Source organism: Periophthalmus magnuspinnatus, chromosome 13, assembly GCF_009829125.3.
Source record: "Periophthalmus magnuspinnatus isolate fPerMag1 chromosome 13, fPerMag1.2.pri, whole genome shotgun sequence".
In the NCBI taxonomy this organism is placed as follows: Eukaryota; Metazoa; Chordata; class Actinopteri; order Gobiiformes; family Gobiidae; genus Periophthalmus; species Periophthalmus magnuspinnatus.
The window spans coordinates 31981722-31992867 of record NC_047138.1 but is presented as its reverse complement, the minus strand read 5'-3'; the positions used below and the strand labels follow the sequence as shown (position 1 = coordinate 31992867).

Sequence of the window (11146 nt, the reverse complement as noted above, 5' to 3'; positions counted from 1 at the left end):
GAACCTAAAACCTGTGAGAGACAGAGACACAGGGACATAAGGGGACATGAGGACACTCACAGGGACATGAGGGGACAGGAGGACACTCACAGGGACAGGAGGACACTGACGGACCCTAAAGTGTCTAAACCTGTGAGACACAGGGACATGTCTCTGTCTCTGTCTAAATAAACAAATCAAATGCCTCTGACGCGTCGCGCGCGTTACTTTCACTTTCACACGTGCGCGTGCACATGAGCTGGTGAGGCGCACGCGCGGCACTACGTCATCAGGTTAACGATTAAAGTAAAATTTGATCAAACGTCATCAGAGGGGCGTGTCCTGCACGTGCTGTTTCATGTTTGAGGCGGAAGTTTGATTGACAGCGCGTGGGCGAGCCGTGTGCACGCGCCTGGCTCAACTCCGCCCGAAGAGTCCCGAGAGTCCCGGACCGAGACCGACATCGGGACCGAGACCGGGTCTAGACCACCGCGAGAGCGCGCCATGGCGTGCGCGTGGAGGAGACACATCGTGCACGAGCTCCAGAGACGAGACCAGAACCAGAGCGCGCGCTTCAGACAACTCTTCACGCGCTGTGAGTCCAACAGAGACAGAGACACAGAGACGGATAAAGACAGGGACAGAGACAGGGACAGAGACAGAGACGGAGAGACACAGAGACGGATAAAGACAGAGACATAGACAGAGACATGATCAGACAGGACCAGAGACAGGATGAGTATATGCGTAATATGACTGTAGTGCAGTGACTGATCTGTGTATTATGTGTACTGTGTGTATTATGTGTACTGTGTGTACTGTTGGTCTGAAGTGGTGCTGTGGATTCAGTGACACAGAGGAGTGAATGAGACTCTGTTCAGAGGCTGTACTGTGTGTACTGTGTATACTGTGTGTACTGTGTGTACTGTGTATACTGTGTGTACTGTGTGTACTGTGTATACTGTGTATACTGTGTGTACTGTGTGTACTGTGTGTACTGTGTGTACTGTGTGTACTGTGTGTACTGTGTGTACTGTGTGTACTGTGTGTACTGTGTGTACTGTGTATACTGTGTATACTGTGTGTACTGTGTGTACTGTGTGTACTGTGTGTACTGTGTGTACTGTGTATACTGTGTGTACTGTGTGTACTGTGTGTACTGTGTGTACTGTGTGTACTGTGTGTACTGTGTATTCTGAACTCTGTGTAGTAGCTGTGGATTATTTGAAGTACTTTCCAGCAGTAGTCTCATACTGCGAGTATTTACAGTTCTGTGGTATGTGAGACAACAAGTTTGTGATGAACCGATAACAACTCTGCCAAAAACAACAGGAAACTCAGTCTTGATTTAGTCCTGATTTAGATCAGATTTAGACCTGATTTAGTCCTGATTTAGTCCTGATTTATACCAGATTTTGACCTGATTTAAACCTGATTTAGACCTGATTTAGTCCTGATTTAGACCAGATTTAGACCAGATTTTGTCCCGATTTAGACCAGATTTAGTCCTGATTTAAACCTGGTTCTCCTCAGACACTGGACTCCTGGAGCGGACCAATGGGATCGCAGCGTCAGCATCTCCCAGGTAACGCCATCCCCCCAACGCCTTTGTGATGACATCATCAGGTCATGTGGTTTTATATTCACATCTCATTTACATATCTGACCTATTTTCAGAGGCTCCCAGACCTCCATCTGTTCCCTGGACAATGGGCAGGTAAGAGACAGGAGCAGACAGGAGCAGACAGGAGCAGGATATGATAGTGTCTCTCATGTCCCTTGTTCCTCAGTTGGCCTGTCAGGTGGTGCAGCTGCAACACAGACTGGAGCAGACGGAGCGACAGGTGCAACAGCAGAGGCACAGGTGAGACCTGACAGGACCAAGACCCCGACCAAACCCAGGACTGGACCAAAACATAGACTTGACCAGAGCAGGGACCTCAGAGAAAGTTTGCCTTTGGACTCGGCTTCTTCTTCACCACAACAGAACGATACAGCAACCGCATCACTGCAGACAACTGTCAATCTCACACTTCATCCTTCCCTCACTTGAGAACAAGACCCCAAGATACTTGAACTCCTCCACTTGAGGCAAAGATTCTCCACCACCTGGAGTAGGCGCCACCTTTTGCTGGTCGAGAACCATGTCCTCGGACATCAGGACAACATGATCTGCAAACAGCAGAGATGAGATCCTCAGGCCCTTGAACCAGACCTCAGTGGTACTGTCCCCGACCGCCACATGATGTTGCAGAGACATGTCAGCCAAGACCCACCACATCCAGAGACTTAAGGTACTCAGGACGGACCTCATCCACCCCCAGGGCCTTGTCACCGAGGAGCTTTAACCACTTCAGTGATTTCAGCCAGGGTGATGGGCGAATCCGCCTCAGGGTCCCCAGTCTCTGCTTCCTCCTCGGAAGACGTGATGGTCGGATTGAGGAGATCTTAAAAGTATTCCTTCTACCGTCCGACAACATCCCCACTCTCCGTCCGTACTGTAAACAGTGTTGGTGAAGCACTGCTTCCTCCTCCTGAAGCGTCGGACGGTTTGCCAGAATCTCTTAGAGGCCGTCCGATAGTCCTCCTCCACGGCCACCTCGAACTCCCCCCAAACCTGAGTTTTTGCCTCCGTGACAGCACGAGCCACGGCACGCTTAGCTTAAAGGTACGTGTCAGCTGCCTCAAGAGTCCCACAAGCCAAAAAGGCTCGATAGGACTCCTCCTTCAGCCTGAAAACATCCCTTACTTCCAATGTCCACCACCAGGTTTGGGGGTTTCCGCCGCGACAAGCACCGCAGACCTTACGACCACAACTACGAGCAGCCGCATCGACAATAGAGGTGGAGAACATGGCCCACTCAGAGTCCATGTCTCCAGCCTCCCCCGGGATCAGGGAGAAGTTCTCCCAGAGGTGTGAGTTGCAGACCCTCTTGGCTCCACCAGACGTTCCCACAGACCCTCACGATGCGCTTGGGCCTGCCAGGTCTGTCCGGCTTCCTCCTCCGCCAACTGATCCAACTCACCACCAGCTGGTGATCAGTTGACATCTCTGCCCCTCTCTTCACCCGAGTGTCCAAGACACGCGGTCGGAGATCAGATGACATGACAACAAAGTCGATCATCGACCTCTGACCTATGGTGTCCTGGTGCCACGTGCACCGATGGACCTTGTGCTCGAACATGGTGTTTGTTATGGACAAACTGTGACTAGCACAGAAGAACAATAACAGAACACCGCTCGGGTTCAGATTAGGGAGGACTTTCTTCGTGATCACGCTCCTCCAGGTGTCACTGTCGTTACCCACACGGGCTTTGAAGTCCCCCAGGAGAACAACAGAGTCCCCGGTCGATGAATTGTCTAGTACCCCTCCCAGGGACTCCAAGAAGGCCAGGTACTCTGCCTTCGAGTGCCGCCCAGATCTCTCTGCACCGGCCCCTCACGGATCCTCCCGCAGGTGGTGGGTCCACGGGAGGATGGCCCCACGTCGCTCCTTCGGGCTGTGCCCGACCACCAGGTGCTCGCTGGTGAACCTGGGATGGGGCCCCGGTAACACCGGTCTGGGCAAGGTACCTGGCCTTGTTTTTATCCTCTTCATGAGGGTCTTCTGACCCGCTCTTAGTCTGACCCGTCCCCCTGGACCTGACCCGACCAGGGGCATGAAGCCCCCGACAACAGAGCTCCAGGATCATTCAGGCTCAAACCCTCCACCGCGTTAAGGTCATATCGATCACTGTCATATCGATCACTGTTATATCGATCACTGTCGTATCGATCACTGTCGTATCGATCACTGTCGTATCGATCACTGTCATATCGATCACTGTCGTATCGATCACTGTCATATCGATCACTGTCGTATCGATCACTGTCATATCGATCACTGTTATATCGATCACTGTCGTATCGGTCACATTATCGTAGCAGACTTGTAGTTTTAAAGCTGACTTGACTTGATGTTATTTTTGTTTGCCTGGTGTTGTGTGTGGTTCAGAGCTGTCTCCAGGGGGCGCTCTACTCACATACATTGATCATATATTGATAATTGAATTCTTTTATTTCTTTAGTGTGTGTGAGGCCCAGAGCCGTCTCCAGGGGGCGCTCGCCTCTCACACGGCGTTGCGCTCGCGTGTGGAGGCGGTCCGTGAGACGAACGCCGCTCTGAAGCACGAGTACGACTTGTTACTGCTGCGACAGGCAGAGGCGGAGCTGAGCCTCAGACAGGAAGTACAGCAGCAGTCCCGCCTCCTGGAGCAGCTCATCCAATCAAAACGTGAGGAGGCGAGGCGCATGAACAGCCACAACAGCCGGAGATCAAGGTACATATACTTCAAATACTAATACCAGCACAAAAACTACTACTACTACTACTACTACTAATAATAATAATAATACTACTAATACGACTGCATATCGAACTACAATAGCTGACGATCACGGTACAAAGTACCACTAATACTATTACAAATACTTCTTCTACTAATACACTATGAAACTACTACTACCACTATATAAATACTACTACATTGTGTACATCCAACTACAACAAGGAAGGACTCCAGGAAGACTAGTCCTCACAAAAAATTGTGTTTGAGTACTAAATAAATATCACCACTACTATAGTAAAAGACTCTGTCAGACCTGGATCACACCTGGATCACACCTGGATCACACCTGGATCACTCTTGGATCACACCTGGATCACTCTTGGATCACACCTGGATCACACCTGGATCACTCTTGGATCACACCTGGATCACACCTGGATCACTCTTGGATCACACCTGGATCACTCTTGGATCACACCTGGATCACACCTGGATCACTCTTGGATCACTCTTGGATCACACCTGGATCACACCTGGATCACTCTTGGATCACACCTGGATCACACCTGGATCACTCTTGGATCACTCTTGGATCACACCTGGATCACTCTTGGATCACACCTGGATCACACCTGGATCACTCTTGGATCACACCTGGATCACACCTGGATCACTCTTGGATCACACCTGGATCACACCTGGATCACTCTTGGATCACACCTGGATCACACCTGGATCACTCTTGGATCACACCTGGATCACACCTGGATCACTCTTGGATCACTCTTGGACGACTGAGGGATTGCAGACGTCTATTACCACCACAGTATAAATATTACTTCTGTGTAACTGCTTCACCAACAGATTGGACATATCTCTGGACATGGCTAACACGTTAGCGGCCGTGTTACAAACAGGAAGTGTTTGCTAAGTGCCCGCTCCTTGCTTAGCCAGCAGTTCAGGCAGGGGCATTATCTTCAACAGCCTCGCTCCTGATTGGTTCTTTGGTTGCTATGATACCCATGGTCAGAATTTCAAATATGTAACTGCTCCAGATTAGCCGCTATATCTGCTAGCGTCGATGAGCTTCATTTGGAGCCGAAGTCTGTGGATGACGTCACACTCAGGACACTTCTTTTTACACTCTTCTGATGGACTGTGTCTGTGCAGGGCTCGAGAGGTCAAGCTGAGGTCAGAGAGGTCAGAGGTTACCACAGAGGGGTCAGAGGTTGCCGTGGACAGGTGAGTTGAACCTCACTTTAACTCTGCAATGCTGATTATTGTGCAATTTTGTCTGAGACAGAAGCTGAGCAAAGGTTGAAACCCTGCTGAGACCAGTGAATACTGCGGTCGTGTCCTTGAGCAAGACACTTCCCCCACCTGCCCCGGGGCAGCTGTGACCTGAGACCTGCCTCCCCTCAGTGTGACAGGTGTTTTAGTGACTTATTTGTGTTTCTTAAGGTGCAGCACCACGGTCTCAAGAAGCCTCTCCCTCACAGCCACGCCCACAGCTGCAGCTCCACCCATGGCCCCGCCCACTGCCCCGCCCACAGCCCCCAGAGCCAGGTTTGAGTCTGGGATCATAGATTTATGTATATGTCTGGGTGTAAGGGTCATAGGTCATATCTCGTGTTTCTCTTCAGTCTTTTATTTGAACTGAAGAACAAAAATAATTCAAACCAGTGAGCTTCCATAAAGGTCAGAGGTCAAAGGTCTCAGCTGAGTCTTCTGTCGCAGGTCGGCCTCATCTCCCAGAATCCTTCGCTCTCTCCGGGGACTTTTCTCGTGAGTTTGTGCAAAAGTAAAAACGTCTCGTGTAAAAACCGTGTGTAAAGTGTGATGTCACAGGAAGAGGCGGGTCCGATCGCTCAGCCTGGAGGTGGATCTGTTTCGACCAATCACGTTCAGCGTCTGCACCGGAGCGCCGCGACGAGCCATCCACGTGTGGGTGAGGACGCACGGACGCCCCCCGTACCCCTGTGTGTCAGATGCCCTCCCACAGGTTGTGGCGTGTCAGATGCCCTCCCAAAGGTTGTGGTGTGTCAGATGCCCTCCCAAAGGTTGTGGTGTGTCAGATGCCCTCCCACTTGTGGATTTGACATTGACAGATTAGACTCAACTGTGAGCAGAGCATTTAAAACCACAACTTCCTACTGTGACGAAACCAGATCTAAACCCGGTCTAAACCAGGTCTAAACCAGGTCTAAACCAGGACTAAACCAGGACTAAACCAGGACTAAACCAGGACTAAACCAGGACTAAACCAGGACTAAACCAGGACTAAACCAGGACCAGACTGGGGCCGGTCTGACAGACAATGGTCCTGTGTGGTCTGGACTGTGGCTTCTCTGTTCCTTCACAACAACAGAGCAGTTCCCACAATGCACAGCTTCAGAGGGCTGCAGATTTAAATGAAAAATGAAAATGTGTGTAGTGTAGAGCTGATCCTTTACAGCTGATCCACATTCTCTGGGGTGTGATGCTAACTGGAGGCACTGCTCTGTCTGACTCTGTTAGACTTTAATCTGAGTTTAGTTTAACACAATCTGACCATAAAGAACTGACTTATCTGAACTACAACAGGTGATGTGAGCTGATACACAAGTCCCTCAAATAACATCACACTCACAAGCTAGCATTAGCATTAGCATTAGCCAACAGTTTTACAGTCAGTTTCTTTAGTTTTATCTTAAACCTTTTGTTGCCATGTTTGCTCATGGTGTCACCATGGCAACAACTGAATATTCCACCATAGATATACATGTAAAACACCCCCAGCATGATGTCACTGCGAATAATCAATACAGTACATATACAGTACATATGCAGTACATATGCAGTACATATACAGTACATATGCAGTACATATGCAGTACATATGCAGTACATATGCAGTACATATACAGTACATATGCAGTACATATGCAGTACATATGCAGTACATATACAGTACAGTCTGTTTGATAAACAAGAGGAACTAAACCCACAGTCTCTTTCACTTTCACTTTCACCAAAAACATGAACTGAACCAGGACTAAACCAGGACTGAACCAGGACTAAACCAGGACTAAACCAGGACTAAACCAGGACCAAACCAGGACCAAACCAGGACTGAACCAGGACTGAACCAGGACTAAACCAGGACTAAACCAGGTCTAACTCTGTGCTGCCCCCTGCAGGAGGACGAGGGCGTGCACTGTGTTAGTTTCAGTCGATTCGCAGATGTTCTTGCCACGGCCGACGACGGACGTCACCTTCGAGTCTGGGATGTCCGCAACGGTGAAGTTCTGCATAGTGTAGTAGTAGTAGTAGTAGTAGTAGCAGTAGTAGTAGTAGTAGTAATAGTATTTGTTGTTGTTGCAGGTTCTCTTTCTGTTGGAGCGACTCTTTTTGGATTCACTGAGAGCGTGACCTGCATCGACTTCGACCGAACCGTGAGAGTCTCTAGACCCGTCCTGATCCTGGTCTAGACCGGTCCTGATCCTGGTCTAGGCCGGTTAAGATCCTGGTCTAGACCGGTCCTGATCCTGGTCTAGACCGGTCCTGATCCTGGTCTAGGCCGGTTAAGAACCTGGTCTAGACCGGTCCTGATTTTGGTCTAGACTGGTCCTGATCCTGGTCTAGGCCGGTTAAGAACCTGGTCTAGACCGGTCCTGATCCTGGTCTCTGTAGGTCCACATTTTAGACCTGGTTTTGGTCTTGTTTTTCAGGGGTCTCAAGTCTTGGCCTCGTCGTATGACAAGTCTGCGTTACTATGGCAACTGGACGACCCCGAGCCCAAGGTGAGACACTGGTCCGGGTCATGTGACCCGGGTCATGTGACTCGTGTCGTGTGTCTCGGGTCATGTGACTCGTATCGTGTGAATCGGGTCATGTGACTCGTGTCATGTGTCTCGTGTCATGTGACTCATATCGTGTGACTCGGGTCATGTGGCTCGTGTCATGTGACTCGTGTCGTGTGTCTCGAGTCATGTGACTCATGTCGTGTGTCTCAAGTCATGTGACTCGTATCATGTGACTCGGGTCATGTGACTCGTATCGTGTGTCTCGGGTCATGTGACTCGTATCGTGTGTCTCGAGTCATGTGACTCGTATCGTGTGACTCGGGTCATGTGACTCGTGTCATGTGACTTGTATCGTGTGACTCGTATCGTGTGACTCGAGTCCTTGTCTCTTCAGCTGACTCTCACAGGACACCGGAGGAAGGTGTGTGCGGCGAGGTTCTGCTCAGCGCCTCCTCTGGTGGTGACAGGAAGTGCAGACGGCTCCATCCGACTGTGGGACCTGCACCGAGAGGCCTGTGAGTATAAGTACTGCAGTACTACACATACTACAGGTACCACACATATACAGGTGCTGCACCGAGAGGCCTGTATATATATATATATATATATATATATATATATATATATATATATATATATAATGTCCTGACCCCGCCCCTCTGTCCCTGGCGTCCCATCACCCCCTCCCAGTCCTCGGGCTCATACTTGGCTCTGATTGGCTGTTTTCAGGCACTCATGTCCTGGAGGTGGGGTCTCACTGCTCAGACCTCGTCTGCTCTGACTCTTCAGTGATCAGTGGACACTTCGACGGACGCCTGCGCCTCTGGGACCTCAGGTCGTCCTCCTCTGTACCTCCTCTGTAACTCCTCTGTACCTCCTCTGCACCTCCTCTGCACCTCCTCTGTACCTCCTCTGTACCTCCCCTGTACCTCCTCTGTACCTCCCCTGTACCTCCTCTGTACCTCCCCTGTACCTCCTCTGTACCTCCCCTGTACCTCCTCTGTACCTCCCCTGTACCTCCTCTGTACCTCCCCTGTACCTCCTCTGTACCTCCTCTGTACCTCCTTTACACCTCCTCTGTACCTCCTCTGTACCTCCCGTGTACCTCCTCTGTACCTCCTCTGTACCTCCTCTGTACCTCCCCTGTACCTCCTCTGTACCTCCTCTGTACCTCCTCTGCACCTCCTCTGTACCTCCCCTGTACCTCCTCTGTACCTCCTCTGTACCTCCTCTGTACCTCCTCTGCACCTCCTCTGTACCTCCTCTGTACCTCCTCTACACCTCCTCTGTACCTCCTTTACACCTCCTCTGTACCTCCCCTGTACCACCTCTGTACCTCCCCTGTACCTCCTCTGTACCTCCTCTGTACCTCCTCTGCACCTCCCCTGTACCTCCTCTGTACCTCCTCTGTACCTCCCCTGTACCTCCCCTGTACCTCCTCTGTACCTCCCCTGTACCTCCTTTACACCTCCTCTGTACCTCCTTTACACCTCCTCTGTACCTCCTCTGTACCTCCCCTGTACCTCCTTTACACCTCCTCTGTACCTCCTTTACACCTCCTCTGTACCTCCTCTGTACCTCCTTTACACCTCCTCTGTACCTCCTCTATACCTCCCCTGTACCTCCTTTACACCTCCTCTGTACCTCCTTTACACCTCCTCTGTACCTCCCCTGTACCTCCTTTACACCTCCTCTGTACCTCCTTTACACCTGTCCTGGAGGTTGTGGGTTAGATTCTCGTGTCTTGCAGGTCTCTCTCGTGTGGCCTGGAGCTTCAGGTCCCAGACCGGGTCACGGGTCTGGACCTGAGCTCAGACTGTCAGCTCTTGTTGGGCTGTTGCCGTGACGACGCGCTTCACCTGTTTGACCTGAGGGGGCGGGGCTTCGCACATACCTGTCTCCAAGCGGACGGCTTCAGCTGCGGAAGTGACAGCAACAAGGCCGTGCTCAGGTGAGCCTAAGTCTGGACTAGACCTGGACTAAACTCAGTCTAAACCTGGTCTAAACCCGGGCTTGTCTGGTCCAGTCCTGGTCCAGTCCTGGTCCAGTCCTGGTCTAAACCCGGTCTTTTCTGGTCCAGTCCTGACAGGGGTCTCGTCGCTGGAGGTTCTTCAGATGGAGCCGTTTATATTTGGAACGTTTCTTCAGGACAAGTCCAGACCAGACTCACAGAGCCACACAGGTACCAGCGGAATCTCAACCAGTCTACAGGGGTCTTGACCGGTCAGGGGGATCTCAACCAGTCTACAGGGGGTCTAGACCGGTCAGGGGGATCTCAACCAGTCTACAGGGGTCTAGACCGGTCAGGGGGATCTCAACCAGTCTACAGGGGGTCTGAACAGGACTGAGTAGGATGTAGGATCTGGTCTGGTGTCCTAGGTCCTTTCTGATGTCTCTTGTCTCCTCTCTCCTTGTCTCCTAGCTCCTCCCTCTGGGGCGTGTCCTGGAGTGTCAGTGGGCGGTACTTCGTCAGTGTTGATAAAAGGAGGCGGGCTGTTCTGTGGAGTGACATCTGAAGCAGCCAATCACAGCCCTGGTCCTGTTTGAACTGTCCAATCACAGCCCTGGTCCTGTTTGAACTGTCCAATCACAGGCCTGGTCCTGTTTGAACTGTCCAATCACAGCCCTGGTCCTGTTTGAACTGTCCAATCACAGGCCTGGTCCTGTTTGAACTGTCCAATCACAGGCCTGGTCCTGTTTGAACTGTCCAATCACAGGCCTGGTCCTGTTTGAACTGTCCAATCAGATTCTGCTCTTTAATATTTATTTTCTGTGGTTTTATGTTTTTAACTTTAAGATTTAATAAAGACGGTTTCACTTCAGTCACTTGTAAAAGTTTTTGACTTGATTTAGTCCAGGTCTAGACCTGAGCCAAGACCTGAGACTAGACCTGAGCCAAGACTTGGCTCTGGTCTAGAACCGGTCTTGGCTCAGGTCGTGGCTCTGGTCGTGGCTCAGGTCTTGGCTCTGGTCGTGGCTCAGGTCTTGGCTCTGGTCTAGAACCGGCCTTGGCTCTGGTCGTGGCTCAGGTCTTGGCTCTGGTCGTGGCTCAG

General features: G+C 51.0%; 1 protein-coding gene across 1 annotated transcript; it reads left to right on the top strand.

Moving 5' to 3' along the window:
• The first annotated feature begins 372 nt into the window (after window positions 1-372).
• Window positions 373-10914, top strand: LOC117379938 (autophagy-related protein 16-1-like). The gene is made up of 17 exons (XM_055226287.1): window positions 373-574; window positions 1513-1564; window positions 1657-1696; window positions 1770-1843; window positions 4048-4299; window positions 5479-5550; window positions 5770-5874; window positions 6046-6093; window positions 6157-6256; window positions 7488-7587; window positions 7672-7742; window positions 8019-8090; window positions 8488-8608; window positions 8823-8928; window positions 9844-10044; window positions 10174-10275; window positions 10516-10914. Exons 1-17 carry the CDS (start codon window positions 484-486, stop codon window positions 10607-10609), a joined length of 1701 nt encoding a protein of 566 aa, XP_055082262.1. The 5' UTR covers window positions 373-483; the 3' UTR covers window positions 10610-10914.
• The last annotated feature ends 232 nt before the right edge of the window (window positions 10915-11146 follow it).

Coding starts and splice junctions, on each gene's coding strand:
- LOC117379938 (XM_055226287.1), top strand. CDS start 484: ATGGCGTGCGCGTGGAGGAGACACATCGTGCACGAGCTCCAGAGACGA. Junction 5,551..5,769: donor TCAGAGGTTGCCGTGGACAG/GTGAGTTGAACC, acceptor GTGTTTCTTAAG/GTGCAGCACCACGGTCTCAA. Junction 8,929..9,843: donor CTGCGCCTCTGGGACCTCAG/GTCGTCCTCCTC, acceptor CGTGTCTTGCAG/GTCTCTCTCGTGTGGCCTGG.